Consider the following 16301-nt stretch of genomic DNA (forward strand, 5'->3'; position numbering starts at 1 on the left):
ATGATGTCACACAAGTGATGAACTATTGCTGAATAATTCTTTAAATAAGCTCAATTAAATGCATTATCATTTACAGTCTTGATAAGAACAGTAGCCGCGTCTAATCACGGAGGGATATCTTTATTCTGGCTGCTTGATAGGCGCTGTTGCGTCTTAAAAGTTTGGGAAGGGTTGGGCAAATTGCAAATCTCTCCTTATTTATTGTTTTCTAGAAAAACCTTTCAGTGTTGTGTACATCTTTTATCGGGTTAATGCACATTGTCCCAGCCCCAGTTCCGAACACTCAGGCCTTTTGTAAGACCCTTGTACTATCCCTAAAATGGTCTAACAAATAACCTCTCACCTGCCCTCATCTGAGCACTTCTTCCAGAGGCAGAGGTAGGTAGGTAGGTAGGTAGGTGTCACTGGCCGCTCCGAAGACCGTGACTGCTGTTATAAGAGCAGAGAGCCAGAGTCTAGCTCGGAACCTCAGAACCAGCCCGTAGCATTCCCTAAGGCAAGCAGCTCCCCCACCCTGCAATCAGAAATCTCTTCGAGGTCCCCAAAGAATGGTTTACCCAGTGTCCATAACCTGACTCTAGCTAGAGCTGGGCAATCGCAGAGAAAATGCATCAGGGTTTCCCTTCCTTCTCCGTAGCTTTGGCAATGCGAGTTGTAGAGTATGCCGAGCCTAGCTGCATGGTCCCCTATGGGCCAATACCCCGTGCAGACCGCCGTAATCTTGAATGCATTTGCACGCGTCTGGCACAGGAGCTCTTGTGATCGGGCTATGTTATAAGCGGACCAAATTCTCCTTGACTTGGCACAGCTTGTAAGGTTTCGCCATCTCAGGCCCGCGGCTGCTAGATAGTGCGAGTAGACTCGGCCCCCGACAACCGCCAGCGGAACACCGACTGTATTCGCCGAGGGACTGCCAAGAGCAGAGCCTTGCCTGGGCAATCCGTCATCCCGCTCATTCCCCTCTATGTTCCCATATCCGAGAACCCAGAAAAGAGTGACCTTAAGCGTACCACCAAGACGATTAAGCGCGTCTCTGGACTGCCCCACCAGCCGGGAAGATGTCATCGCTGAGTAAAAGGCCTTGATGGCCGCTTGGCTGTCGGTCAGAATGGCTATTTACGCTTGGGGCTCAAATCTCGCTCCAGCCATCGGCAGACTTCCAATATCGCCAGTACTTTCGTTTGGGATACACTGGCGAAACCTGACAGACCATACGCCTTGGATACACCGTGTGTATTCGAGAAAAACCCCCACGCCAACTCCATAGACCATCTTTGATCCGTCCGTAAAGAATACCGTGTCATAGTCTTGCAACACGCCGCCGGTCTTCCACTTTGCCTTGTTTGGAAGGGCCACAGCAAAGTTTCTCGTGAAGTTCAGCTTGCGTGTGACATAGTCCGTGGGGGATGCCCAGATTTCTCGAGGTATTTCATCTAGGTTGTTACTGTGGCCGTAGGACTTCGCTGCCCAGCATCCGGACTCACATAGTCTGACGACACTGCACGCTGCAACATATTTAATGTGGAGGTCTAGGGGGAGGAGATGCAGGAGTACATTGAGAGCATTTGCTGGGCAAGACTGCAGAGCCCCAGTAGCATCCGCACACGCGATTCTTTGAATCCTCTTAAGCTTCGTTCTATTACATTTTTTCTTCAAATCCTGCCACCATACAATAGAGTCGTACGTTAGGATTGGAAGCACTTCAGCGGTGTACATCCGGAGAACCATCCTCGGCCGGAGACCCCATTTCTTTGCAAAGGTTCTCTTGCAGGCATAGAAGGCCTTCTTAACCCTCAGTTCTATGTTCAATCTCCAATTTAGCTTTGGATCCAGGATTACACCCAGATACTTTACATTAGAGGAGAGAATGAATCTTTGTTCATTCAGCCGTGGTAGATGGAATTCAGGTATCCTTGTCTTGGTGGTGAATAGCATCAGTTGCGTTTTGGTTGGGTTTATGCTAAGTCCGCATCTTGCGGCCCACAGGCTCACCTTTCGCAACGCTCCTTCCATGATGTCGCTCATCCAATGGCAGAGAGTGCGCAAATTCTTCGCTAAAGCACTGCATATGAAGTGCAGGATCGTCTCCTCCGCTTTCTTGCATTTGGTACATATAGATGAGATCATCATCCCATTTTTTCCATCTGGTAGTTGAGGGAACAGCGTCGCATTGAAAGCCACCAGTGTCTACATGCCCCATTTCCTAATCGACAATTTTTGTTAGTTTTTGTTAGTTTTTTGCATTTGTTCCCGCCGGGCTCTGCTAAATCGTTTTCCTCGTGGATGAGGAGTTTTTTGCGTCGGCGGATGCAAATTCGTTGGAGCTACTGCCGTTTGTCCGCTCAGATGTTCCATCCCTTCTCTTTTTCTCCGCTCTCCTTAAATTTACAGGAATATGTCGGGCGAGGAGAAAAACCGCGGGAAGCGCGATACCCCCGCTGGAATCCGTCTCGGTTAGGGTGCCTCTCTTTTGCCGGCGTAGTCCGGCGGCGTGGTTCCGTCAACTTGAAGCGCAATTTGCGCTAGCTGTCGTGACAATGGACGCCACACGGTTCAACCATGCTTTCACTGATCTCTACGAAGAGACCATTGAACTCCTACGTCCATCTAAAGGAGCAGCTGATACGGCGTCTTTCAGTAAGTCAGGAACCGAAGCTTCGAGAAAAGAAGCAGCTGGGTGCAGATAAGGTCGGGAGGTGGATGAACTCAAATCCATGGTAACCACACTGGCCGACGCAGTCACAAAGCTTGCAGCGACGGCTGGTACTTTGCGTTCGGGAGGTAGATCTCGATCGCAATCACGGTCAAGGTCTACTTCCCAAAAACGGCGTTTGGGTAGTCGCACGCCGGGACCCTCATCCGCCTCGACGATTTGTTGGTACCATCGGAAGTGCGGAGCTCAAACGACTTAATATACCACCGGATGCACGTTTAATGCCCGCAGGCGCAGTACTACGTCTCCTTACAATCTTCGACCCCTTGAGTAGACCTTGCTTCCTGGTCGACACGGGTGCTGATGTGTGGGTTCTCCCTGTACCCCGTCCGAACACCCTAATACCACAAAACTTACGACTGGCTATCGCGAACTCTTCTTCCATCCGCATCTAGTGCTATAGACATGTGGCATATTAGGCGCAGACTTCCTGTGTCACTATAGACTGTTGATAGACCTGCAGAACAGGGCTTTGATAGACCGCGCAACCTCATTACAGACTTCAGGCATTTCTACTTTCAAAGATTGCCGATCACGGCATTCGCAAAAGTACCGCAAAATTACTTCGGAAAATAGTTTCTCCCACCGGGATAAGGACGATGTGGACCATAACATCAACACTACCGGCTCTCCAATATTTTCAAAGGTGCGCTCACTTTCGCCTCAGAGGCTTGATGTTGCGAAGAAAAAGTTTGATGACTGAATGAAACAGGGTATCTGCAGAACTTCCAATAGCTGTTGGTCCTCCCGACTTCATTTGTTCTCTACGATAAATGCCGAATGGCGGCCACGCGGAGATTATAGGCGTCTCAATGCTCAGACAGTTTCAGACCGATATGCTATTCCACTCATCCATAATTTTGCGCAATCGCTTACGAACTGCCATGTTTTTACGTCCTTGGATCTAGACAAGGCGTACCATCAAATCCCTGTCGCTGCCGGAGACATTCCGAAGATGGCGGTGTGCAGATACCTTTCGGACTCTTCGAGTTCACCAGGATGACTTTCGGCTTATGCAACACTGCGCAGACTTTCCAAAGGTTCATCCACTCTGTCTTGCGAAACCTGAGGTTTTGTTTCGTTTATATGGATGATGTTTTGCTCGCTCCTTCCTCAGAATCTGAGCACTTGGACCATCTCGAGTGCATTTTTTAACGTCCCCTTAAGGGCGGACTTGTCCTAAACGTTGAAAAATGCGGATTCTTACGGAAGCGGGTAAAATTTCTCGGTCACTTAATAACACCTGAAGGTATCCAACCTGATCCAAACAAGATTGAGACGGTTAAGAGCTTTCCCCTACCAAACACGGTGAAGGATTTGCGAAGATTCTTGAGCATGTTAAACTTCTATCGTCGTTTCTTGCCCAAGGCCGCTCATTGCCAAGCGATCTTTAATGCCTACTTGTCTGGGCCCAAAATCAAAGACTCGCGAGATTGTGTGGTTTGCTGAGGTCGTTCATGCATTTGAGACAGTCAAACAACATCTTGTTGACGTAATACTGATGACATTTCTTCAGCCAGATGCATCCCTAGCTGTGTACGTCGATGCCTCAGATACAGTGGTAGGCACCGCTCTTCACCAACGGGTGAATCAAATCTGGCAACCGTTGAGCTTCTTTTCGAAAGAATTCAACCCAACTAAACATAACTACAATGCTTACGATCGTAAGCTAGTCGCCGCATACCTGGCTATAAATTACTTCCGTTTCTCCCTTGAGGGCAGACCTTTCACCGTCTTTACGGACCACAAGCCCCTTAATTTCGCGCTTAGACAAAAACCCGACAAAGCGTCCCCTCGCCAATTTCGGCGCGTCAGTTATATCAGCCAGTTTACCTTTGGTACCCAACACGTGTCTGGAAGGTAAACTCCAGATACAAGTTCAAGGAGTTTCCTATTTTCGGCTTAAATTTCTATCTACTCTGCGAGCCCTCAGATAAGGATCCAGTCCATTCATTCAATACACGAACTTGTTCATACAGGCATCAGGACAACAAAGCAGGTAGTCACTGAAAAATATCTATGGCCGTCCATGGGGAAGAACGTAAACTCTTGGGCCAGACAATGCATCGCATGCCACAAGTACAAAGTCAACAAGCACGTACGGAAGGAAGTAGGCGTATTCCCTAGGTCAATCAAGCGCTTCCATACCATCCATCTCGACATCATCGGCCCTTTGTGAGACTCGCATCGGTACAAGTATTGCCTCATAATCGTGGACAGGTTTACGTGATGGCCTGAAGCAATATCTCTGTCTGACATTATGGCGCAATCAGAGGGTGGATTCCGTGCTTTGGTGTACCAGCCGTAATCTTCACGGACCAATAAATGCAATTCGAATCTATTCTTTTTTCGGAGTTAGGAAAGCTCCTTAGCTTCAAACGGCATAGGACTACTGCATACCATCCACAGTCCAATGGTATTCTGGAACGCCTTAATGGCTCGCGATGATCCGTCGTGGTCGCTGTCCTTGCCTTTCATCGTCCTCACAGCCCACCGAGAGACCCACACGGCCAGCCCCGCGGAGATGGTGTACGGGGAGAATCTGGGCCTCCCCGCTGACCCTATACTTGTCATCAGAGCAGGGTTAGGCGACTGTGGAATGCTGCGTCTGCTCAGAGACTCAATTTCGAAGCTTCGACCAACTTCACCGTCCCGACACGCGACAGCGGAAGTCAACACCCCAAGGACCCTGAGACGATATAGATGCTCATTAGGGTGGACGCTCCTCGGAGGCCACTGCAACCACCACACCCTTTTAAAGCTCTGGAACGAGGTAAGCAATCGTTCTAGCTCGACGTCGGAGGCGGGCCCAAGTGGGTCACCTTGCCGAGGCTGAAAGCGTTCGACGAGCCGGTGGTTCCTTCAAAAAAGTATCAGGTTCGTTCAGTGACCCCCCGACCATGACTCCATCTCGAACGACGAGTTTATTATAGAGTCGAAACAACGATTAACTACCTTGGGTTGACACTGAGATCATAAGTCGGCTAGCGGAAAACATTGTGAGCCCTACATCTAGCAAGAGAGGTTTTTTTATGAATGCTACGCAGTCCGTTCTGCTCTATGGCGTGGAGGTATGGGTTGCTGCTCTTAACAAAGAGATGCACAATACCGTAGAGAGTTCGGGACAGGTGCAGAAACGGGAAGCTTTACGGGTAGCATCAGAACCGGCTATGAAAATGACCGCGGACGTGATCTTTGCTGCCCTCCTTTCTAAGGAAAGCAAAGCTATCAACCAGCGCAAGGGAGAAGGCTCAAGGGAGTTAATTACTTGTGAGAATCGGCAACGCAAACTAAATGATTGGAAACTCAATTGACCAAGGGAGTCAAAAGGCAGACCAGAGTCGAAAGCATAATGAAATTTATTTTCTCTTGACCCAGCTTCTAAGCAGACACAAAGGAGGTTTTCAGTCTTACCTTAAAATAAAGTCTAGGAAGAAACGATACGATGTGTGTTCTGCAGTGTGGTGGTGGGCGACGCCAATCACCCTTTCTTTTGCTATGGAAGGTGGGATAGAATTCCTCAGCATCTTCATACAGACACAGAGGAGCTCTCTCCGAACAACATTCTCAGGAAGATCCTGAGGAGCGCTGACAGATGGAGCCGTATTACGTTCAGGTTCTCCTTATTGCAAAGAATATTAAGGTAGACCGATCGAAAGATCGTATAACAAGGGGTTCCTTAAACTAATAATTCTCTTCCTCGTCCCGTTAGTGATAGGAACTGACTTGAAGGATGGCTCAGCCCAATGTAATGTGTTACACCGTTCGAGGTTACTTCTATGTGAAGGGGAGGTGTTCAGTTGGTATCCCCACAGATTTTGGTCCAGATGGAAGAACATCTCCATAGTGGAAAGACTTCTGGCACGGAGGAAAAGGGGGCTTTCCATGAGCAATTGAATGCAATACTAGAAGAGCTTTCTAAAGGTGACTTGTGGTCATCATGAGTGATCTGAATGCCTGGATTTGACAACACTTTCGCCGGATATATGATTGGGAAAGACAGTCTTTTTGACCGCAATGATGACCATGACGGGATTAGAGCTTTCTGCAACTTCCATCGGAGCGCAGAAACACGTGGAACAGAACTTCCAACTTCCAGAGAATTGAAAGGTTGACTCTTCTAGTCTGGCTATGTCTTAACTTGGATAAGTACGTCAAGCCTGTCAGCTCGCATGTTTGATTGTAGAACCATGCAGTAACCATGAAAAGGGGTTCAGTGCCCAGCAAAACCAAAGAGGAGGACTCAACGAATCTCCTCGGAAAATGTCTCTACGCATGCGGATGGGCTCAAAGGGATTGAAACCCACAGATGAGCGCACTGGAAAGGTGGTCTGATTTGATCCAGCCTAGTGATTCTCTGCTTTAATCGACCCGTGGCTACAGGCTATCATTATGACATCAAGTACGACGCTCTCCAGAGTTTCCCTTGTTACTCGGTGGTGTTTCAAGTTTTCTTGTCAAAATGAGACCTCATTGCCCTACTACCCCTTGGTATCATTGATCAGGGACACCACCTAGAAAGGATTTCAATCTTCTTTCGATTTAGACACCTCTCCCGAAGCATCTGTATCTAAAGATATAACATAGAGTTGTCAATCCCAGAAGGACCTCCAAGGATGCCGTTGGGCATGTCCTCATTCCCCCCGGTGATACAAATACACTCATTTTTATAATTTCTCTTGAATTAATTTTCAGGTGCTGGTCTTGGAGGTGTTATTGTATCATTCATAATGTCAACCTATTATAGTGTAATTATCGCCTATGCTATCTACTACTTTTTCACATCATTCAAGCCTGTGATGCCATGGACGGACTGCAACAACAGGTGACCAAAAAGTCCTTTCAAACTGTTCAAAAATAAGATTAATTGGATGTTTTTTTATAGATGGAACACTCCAGACTGTTGGGTACCGCAGCGATTGGATGCTAACATAACCCCATCGAATCTTTCAAGAACACCCTCAGAAGAGTTCTTCGAGTATGTTTGACGCTCGGTTATTTGGATCACGCAACCACTCATCCTTTCCATTTGTATTTCAGAAACAAAGTTCTAAAAATCAGTGCTGGCATTGAATATGCGGGAAGTATGCGATGGGAACTGGTAGCATGTTTGATTTGTGCTTGGCTTTTGGTCTATTTTGCAATATGGAAGTCAATTAAGTCATCTGCGAAGGTAATTTATTCATCTAAAATTGATCCGGCTTTAAAAACCACCATGCTGTCTTCCAGGTTCGATACTTCACGGCAACATTCCCTTTTGTCCTGATCATTGTTCTCATGGGACGAGCTTTAACTCTGGATGGTGCTGAGGATGGACTCAGATTCTTCTTCCGTCCAAAATGGGAGCTATTGCAACATGCTAATGTCAGTAATTAGGTCCTTTGAGATAAGCTTCGTCACTTATTCTCTTCCATTTTACAGGTTTGGATAAATGCAGCAGCACAAAATTTCAACTCGTTAGGTATCGCCTTTGGCTCCATGATATCGTTCGCTAGTTACAACAAGTACAACAACAATATCCTGCACGATACCTTAGCCGTCTCAGCAGTAAATGCTGTAACCAGTATCCTAGTTGGTGTTTTTGCCTTTGCAACTCTGGGCAATCTGGCTTTTGAGCAAAATACTTCAATTGAGAACGCAATCAGTGATGGTCCTGGATTGATTTTTGTGGTATACCCTCAGGCTATGGCGAAAATGCCAGCAGGACAAATGTGGGCGGTGATGTTTTTCTTCATGTTGTTGTGCCTAGGACTGAATAGTCAGGTATGGTTTTTGGGAAAGTAAGTATCAAAGCTCAGCACTTAAGATTCTTTTCCTATTGCAGTTTGCTATAGTCGAGGTTGTGGTGACCGCAATTCAAGATGGTTTCCCAGACTGGATCAAGCGAAAACTTATCTACCATGAACTTCTTGTTCTGATTATCTGCATAATTTCATTCTTCTTTGGTCTTCCGAATTTAATTCAGGTAATGAAGTCTCAATAATATTAGATTGAGCTTACTGACCTTAACTAAAATCTCCTTAGGGTGGAATATACTTCTTCCAACTAGTCGATCATTATGCCGCGTCGATTTCAATAATGTTCCTTGCATTCTTCCAAATAATTGCGATAGCCTGGTTTTACGGTGTCAACAGGCTTTCCAAAAACGTTAAACAAATGACTGGGAAAGCACCTTCTTTCTACTTCACGTCATGTTGGCTCATCTGTGCTCCATTCCTGCTCATTGTAAGTAGCTTCTATTTGAATAAAAGATGAAACACGACAGCTCTCCTTCGACCTTTCAGAGCCTTTGGATATTCAGCTTGATCAACTACCAACAACCAACATATCACAACGGAAGATATGTCTACCCCGACTGGGCCTATGGTATCGGATGGTCAATCGCAGCATTGTCGTTAATATGCATACCAGCCTACGCTATTGTGAGCATCTTTCGTGCCGGAGGAAACAACTGTTTCGACGTAAGTACCTATAAACTGGTCAATCCAACATGGTCCTAAATTTATACCCAACCCTCTCTACTGCAGAAATTGAAAGGAACTACCACACCAAACATATACGAGTGTCGAATATGCGGCGAACACCATTGCGAGCATGATTTCCCCGATGAGCAATATGTCCTGCCACAAGAGATGACTCCCATAATCCATCCCAAGATTCTCCTGAAAACCCCACCGCCTGGCCACATTAGCCGAATAAATCCGCCTCTGATGAAGCATAATTCAACCGTCGAGGAAGTCAACGAGGAGCCAGAATCGCCAAAAAGTTGATTACTGCATGGCAGTATTAAAAGCTAAAACTTCTTTGTAAATAATGAATGCAGAAAGAAATACGCATGATAAGATCACAAAGTTATTTTCACCCGAATATAGTCCAGAAAGTTGCATACAAGTAAGGGATTAAGGGACCATGCCCAGTGGTGGAGCCCTCAACACATCTACACGTTCAACTTTGTTTGATCATTTTAAAACATTTCACCATTAAATTAATTTGTATTGTTTTGTTGTCATTTCCACAATTAGTGTTAGTTTCACTTTAAGTTCGAGAAATATCATTAATGAGCTATAGATACTTTTTCTTGAACATATTGTTCAAAAAAATCATTTTATCTTTTTGGAAAATCGTCAATGTAACGCAATTTCGAAATATTTAAATTTACAAAATAAAAATATGAAGAGCTGTTATTTTATTATATAATAAATACCAACAACAAAAGCGTATGGAATTTAGTAGAATTGACAAAAACCACCGACGGTCTACACTGTCTTATTTTTCGACCCTTTTTTAAGAAGCATCAACTTTTTTCGGCCTACAATCCCACTCTTACTGCCATGAAGCCCTATGTGGAGCATACCGCGTCAATCACACCTACGGGCCTTTTAGTCGTCGATTTCCATTCCCCTTGGACACCACCTTGTCAAGGTGGGGTAGCCTGAAGTGAATGTCCAAGCATTAATACGAAATCTAAAAACATACATATCTCCATGTGGTAATAAGTTACAGAGGTCGAATCCACCGGTGACTATGGTTTAGTCCCGATCGAGGCGCAGATTTTGGAGATCACACCAGGTTCATACTTCCCACAGAGAAGGCATGCTCTTGTGTCTTACGTCAATGAAAAGCCTGCGAGCTTAATCCTACGGCGCAACCAGCCAGAAAGGAAAGTACGGCAACTTTCATAATGTCAGAAAACGGAAATCCTACTGTAGCCAGCCTATCCTCGGCACTACAGCTGGAAGGCTCAGCAGTAGAAAACTTCAGCCCATACAGTTGGGACAGAGGAGGGTTACAGGCTAAATCCTACCTTTTAGAACCTTCTCCTTCGATGCTACCATGAAAGGCTCGTTCGGCAGACGATTACAACGATCATACTATTAGCTGCAGGATGATAGGCTATAGTTCTGATATAGGCTACGCCGGCTAGATTGCTAACTTGTTGAAACTGCCTCAACTCAAGCTTCCTTCGCTGATCTAAGGTGATGCTAAGTGGTATGCCAAATCAAGAGGTCCATACGCCGAGGAATGCTCTAGTAACTGTGATGGACTTGCTTCCTCCAGCCAACCATGGTGAACCAGTTGCGTTCCCTCTACTTCCAATGACGAGAGGGGGTGGAAAAGAGGATTCCGCTGGGCACATAGGCCAAGATCAGAATTTCAATAATAAGGGCTAGCATAAATTTTCACCCCAGGACCGAATAATCTCCACCTTACGTCCCACTTTCCACATAATTACATAGCGATTCCCATTAGATCACTGACAATTGTTGCAACCACGTTCCCGATTCCTACAGTCGATTTCCACAGAATTCCAAACATGCCCCTGTTTTACCAATCGATGACCGCTGTTCCAGGATGCGATAGTTGGTGTACGCTGTCGAAAACAATTTTCGGGAATAGATGAGTGATGCAAGCTCAGATGGTTTTTTTAAGGTTTTATGTGAAACAAAACCTAATTAGGATCGTTTCAATGTCCGTCTGTCTTTTTTTATCCGTCCATAAAGGAAGTGGGAACCTTAGGCAGACACTTCCGGGACAGGTTTCAATAGTGTGTAGAATTCTCACCCACAAAAACCACCCCCACTTTCTCCTTTTTTCATTCCCCACCAAACCGCCACAAAGCATTACTTCGCGAGGAGCGCTGCGCGTTAAGCGACCAAACCCTCCGTCCTTCGCAGTCCCCCTTGCGCGTTCTGACTTTTCAAGTTCCGTCTGAATCCTTTTGATTGTGGAGTTCACCGTGCATCAGTTTGCTTCCGACGATGATTTGCGGGATTCTGTTTATTTTCAGAGAGTATTCCAGGCTCCACCTTTCTGAGCAAAATCGTGAACATGCTCCGGATCCTCAGGTGTGCAACCACGTTCAGGGCAAAAATGAGACTCTTCCAACCTGAATCGGTGCAGATACTTCCTGTAGACCCCATGCCCTGATAGACATTGGGTCAAATGGTAGTTAATCCACTCCTCAACATTGGGAATCAAAGTGACCGATCCCCATAAAGCAGGCATCGCCACTGTCAATAGCAGTGACCTGTCCAGAATTGAGTGATTTAAATATTTTTGGGGTCAATGCTATCAACCAATGGAGAAATGCGTTATGAAATTGCTTCACGCATTAGTGCAACCGGGATAACGTGGCGTTTCACAACTGGTGTTCTTTGCGATCAACGTATCAACGAAGTTCTTAAATCTAAAATTTACCACACTGGCCCCCGGCCTGTCCTTGTCCTGAGTGTTGGCCGATTATAAAAGACAATTAACAGCGCCTTGCAGTGATGGAGACGAAGATGTTGCGTTGGAATATTAGTGTGACACACCTTGATCACAACCGAAATGAGGATATCCGCGATCGAAATGGGGTTGCATCGATCATGGAAATATTGCGAGAGAGACATCTTCGATGGTATGACCAATATTAGTCTGAACATCGTAGTTGATGGTAAGTGACTAAAGGACCGGCCGAAACAACGGTGGCTTGATACGCTGAATGGGGATTTAAAAGCCTCACGATTGCATCCAGATCAGGCGTTTGATACATCCAAATCGCAAAACCAGCCACGACAAGCCGACCCCGCTTGTAAACGGGACAAAAGCTGAAGAAAAAGAAGACCTCCAAGCAGTAGGAAGTTACAAACTACGAATCCACTTGCAACAATGAGTAATCAAGTCGCAGCGAAGGGCGGTTTTTGGAGGCCTCACTAGATTCAAGCCTTCCACGGAGAAATCTGTGGAAGGAATGCTTTCCACGTCAATGAAGAGCCTGCGTTTAATGTCCACGGCTTATTCCGCCAGAAAGGAAAGTACAGCAGCTTCCATCATGACAGAAATTGGAAATTAAATCAAACAGAAAGCGGACGAAGAATACTCGGCAGAATAAAATTTCAGCCCCTGCGGGGGGAGCAGGACTCTAGGCTAAATCCCACCTTTCATAATCTTCGCATCCGATCTTACCACGAAAAACTGATTTGAGCTGACAAAAAAAAATACTCGGCAATACCATTAGTTGCAGGATGGTAGGCTACAGTTCCAATGTGGGCTGCCTTCTCTGGGGGAGACAGGGGAGTTGTGCTACCTCCACCTAACGTAAGAAATACTCTATCATGGTCAGGCAGCAGCGTTCTTTCTTACAATAAGATCCAAATGTCCACATGTTCAAATTTGGATGATGGTGGTGCAAAGGTTCCGACTGGGGTAGTCGCTTTTAATCGCTGACAATTATAGTAACCACGGGGCCAATTCCTATAATCGATTTTGACAAAATTATGCACATGCCTCGATGGTACCAATAAATACAGCACATCACCCTTGCAGCTGGCCCCCAGAATGCGGATCATTTCATTCCCATCTCGACCTAATAATACATTCAAAATTGTAATATAGAAATTTTAGAATATTTCAAAATGATCATTAACCCTTTTTTGCTGCTGTTTTCATCATGCATTCAATGGACCAGTAATAAACCTAATTATACTGTGTGTTAGCAAATACAGCAATAAGCGTCCGGAAGATTGGCGAGGATTTTTGTGAATAGAAGGAGCGGTGTCTTTTGTCCTTGAGTAAAGTGAATAGTAATCGAATTTTAGGAAAGCAGAAGTTTATCTGAAATTATACGTAGGCGGGAAAATAGTGCCTAAAACACCAAGGGAGCCGATGTCTCAAAGGGTGCACGATGATGGGACCAAGGTTAGTCCAAAGGAGCCAGAAAAAAGAAGGAGAGAATGAGAATCCGTCCCGAGGCAACCATTATTTCAAGCACGGGTATTATATCCTATGCAGACATACTAAGAAGTGCGAAAGCTGATCCTGACCTCAAAGACTTGGGGGGAATGTAAGCAGGATCCGCAGCCAAGTCAAAAATTTACTGGAGGAAAGTGCTGCCGTGAGCGCTCAAAAACATACAGTGCAAGAACGGAGCAGTTCAAATTGCATGAGTTGCAGGGGGCATCCACTGTAAGCCTTAGAAAGGAGTATGGAGGTACACAGATGTCGACCATCCGGCCGCTATTAGAGAGAGAGAAGTAGAACTGAAAAGTGAAAAAAAAAACGCGCGCCAATAGCTGTGAAAGTCGGGATGCAAGTGCCGCAGTCGGGAGGGAGGATTCACGAGGGATCCCATCCTCAATTGATGTTGTCCCTGCCTCAGATTTTCAATAGGCTTCCATCTTCAGGAAGATGACCCTGGTTAGAGTGTGTTCACGGAAGTCAGGGAGGAGAAGGGAAAGAATAACATCAAAGAAGTTGCACCCGATTTACTCAGAAACGGCTGAACCGATTGTCACGAAATTTGGTGAGAACATGTGGTCTGTGTATCCCTTTATATGCAGAGAGTGGCCACATTTTGTGTTGAGTTTGTAGTAATTTTTTCACAGAATATGGTTATGTGGGCGTCATATGAAAGGGCTTGACCAGTACTTTTCGAAACTGATGTCCAAAAGAACCCGCCATATTTCTGAGCCTAACTAGCACAGAGGCAGACACGCGCGCGTGACGACGGGACACTTTAGTGAGACTTCAGAATTTGCAGTCTCGTTTACCTACTTTTTAGATTTTTGGGACAACTCTGTTCTCTGGGCCGACTTCGGCCAACTCAGCTGGTCTTTAAATCACCGCCAAATCAAATTTTGATTTGCGTTATATGTGGGTCTGCTGCTAACAGTTAACTCTCACAAAATCTTGAAATTCTCAATCAAGACTCAGCCGAAAAACATAGAACTTATGGATTGATTAATTCATGAAAGAAATTTTCCTTATAAACATCATCATATTAAATTTCTAAGATAAATCCTAACAGGCTGCGGAGAGGGTGCCTGTCAACCTACGATCACCTAGTGTCCTGATCAAATTTGGCAACTGATAATACAAGCGTGCCTCTTCATCTTTTTGATTCGAATTTTCTGATATTGGTATTGGCAGTTGACTCAAAATTCTTCTCCACCAGATGAGGATAAGTTTTCGGTAACCAATTACCGGGAAACCCAGCAAGATGAATGCAGCACTAAGCACGAAACTCACAGTCATGCTTAACAAGCGCTAATTATGATGGTGACGCTTAGTCTCATGAGGGCTGATGAATATTTGGCTATTCATATCCGATATCAACGCTGAACGTAGGCTGGTAGCATTCTACCGGCTTATCGTCTACTTGTCAGGCTGAATTATTTTGGTGGAGGCATACACAATTTTTTTCGTCTCCGGCACTATTGAGCGGAGATATGATATGTACTATCTCCATGTCCTCGAGGACCACATCTGTCCATTGTCACGTTTTCCCCCAATGATAATAAAAGATCACTTTTCTTTCACTGTGTATTTGATTCCTCGTAACATATACAATATTGTATAATATTGACTAAAAACTTCATTTTCTTTCGATATTTGGCGTTGAGTTAAGTTTAGAGTTAATAAAAGTGTCACTGAATTCCTTCCACACAAAAGAACGGCTCTTCCCTGGTCAGAGAACATAAAATGTGATTTTTGACATTTGTCACCCCAGTCTTCTATCAGGCCGTCTTATGTTCTGATTTTTTTTTTGCTTTGTCTTCGAGCCCCAATAGGTCACCATGACCGTACAATGCAGACGGGATTCGGCTATACTTTGGGTCTAACTCGTCGAAGTACTCCACTGGGGTCAAGTCACAACACACACACACAATCTACCCATTTAAACTGCCTAAGTCCATGCTGGTAAACCACTTTTTCACTCGGTTTACTGACTCTATTACCGTATTTAACTTTTAGGGAAATTTTCTTAATCGATGTGAGACTGCGGTGTTATAAGTTTCTAAGAATGCATTTATTAGAATGTTCCGTTGATTCATCGATTACAACATAGTATGTTGTCATTGCCTGAGATGCTCGATGCCATTGTCGACCTGCTCATTAGCACCAAAAACTGCTATTAGTACCTTTCCTTTCCTAGATATCTCTTTTCCTCCGATCTTGCGGGTGACATCATTGCATTTGAAATTTAAATGTTTTCTGGCGATCGATTTGGGGTTGCACCGATTGTGGAAAAATTACGAGAGGGGTCTTCGGTGGTATGGTTACGTAATTCGCACTAACGAGATTTAACTTGCTAAGGTTAATCTGAACATCGAAGTCGATGGTAAGCGACCAAAAGGCCGGCCGAAACAACGGTGGCTTGATACACTAGATGGGGATTTGATAGCCTCGCGATTGCATCCAGATTACGCTTTTGATAAAACAAAATGGCGAAACTGATCGTGGCGAGCCGACCCCGCTTGTGAATGAGACAAAGGCTAAAGAAAAATAATAATCAGGACGTTAGGATGAGTCGCTTCCCTGCTCATCGTCTGCGACTGGCTTAGGAGAGCATTCATATTCTGACGATGCTTAATTATATCCTGAACCGGAGAATGCACCTCGATTCGCAATTCCCCTCGAATAAATCGTGACCATCCTAATTTCTCGACGTGGTACCCAGTATCAGTCTTCCATATCTCCCATCCGTCTGACGAAATGTTCTGCGCAAAGTGTTCCAAAAGATAGGAACAATATAGCTAGATTGAGCAATGAGCATGCCCAAGTACATGCCGCCACTCGTCGTTTTCAGGAGGTTTTGTCACTACTA

General features: G+C 45.2%; 1 protein-coding gene across 4 annotated transcripts in view; it reads left to right on the top strand.

The window, feature by feature from the left end:
• The window catches only part of LOC119651308 (sodium- and chloride-dependent GABA transporter ine), a 77113-nt gene extending 67220 nt beyond the window's left edge, over positions 1 to 9893 (top strand). For all 4 annotated transcript variants that reach the window (XM_038054839.1, XM_038054847.1, XM_038054855.1 and 1 more), the window contains 9 exons: positions 7409 to 7538; positions 7599 to 7691; positions 7754 to 7886; positions 7943 to 8077; positions 8135 to 8476; positions 8538 to 8678; positions 8738 to 8938; positions 8998 to 9174; positions 9241 to 9893. In XM_038054839.1, the coding sequence (XP_037910767.1) occupies positions 7409 to 7538; positions 7599 to 7691; positions 7754 to 7886; positions 7943 to 8077; positions 8135 to 8476; positions 8538 to 8678; positions 8738 to 8938; positions 8998 to 9174; positions 9241 to 9483 (1595 nt within the window). In that variant the 3' untranslated portion in view covers positions 9484 to 9893. The remainder of the gene's footprint in view (positions 1 to 7408; positions 7539 to 7598; positions 7692 to 7753; positions 7887 to 7942; positions 8078 to 8134; positions 8477 to 8537; positions 8679 to 8737; positions 8939 to 8997; positions 9175 to 9240) is intronic.
• Positions 9894 to 16301: the final 6408 nt, after the last annotated feature.

Source organism: Hermetia illucens, chromosome 1 (genome assembly GCF_905115235.1).
Source record: "Hermetia illucens chromosome 1, iHerIll2.2.curated.20191125, whole genome shotgun sequence".
NCBI lineage: Eukaryota > Metazoa > Arthropoda > Insecta > Diptera > Stratiomyidae > Hermetia > Hermetia illucens.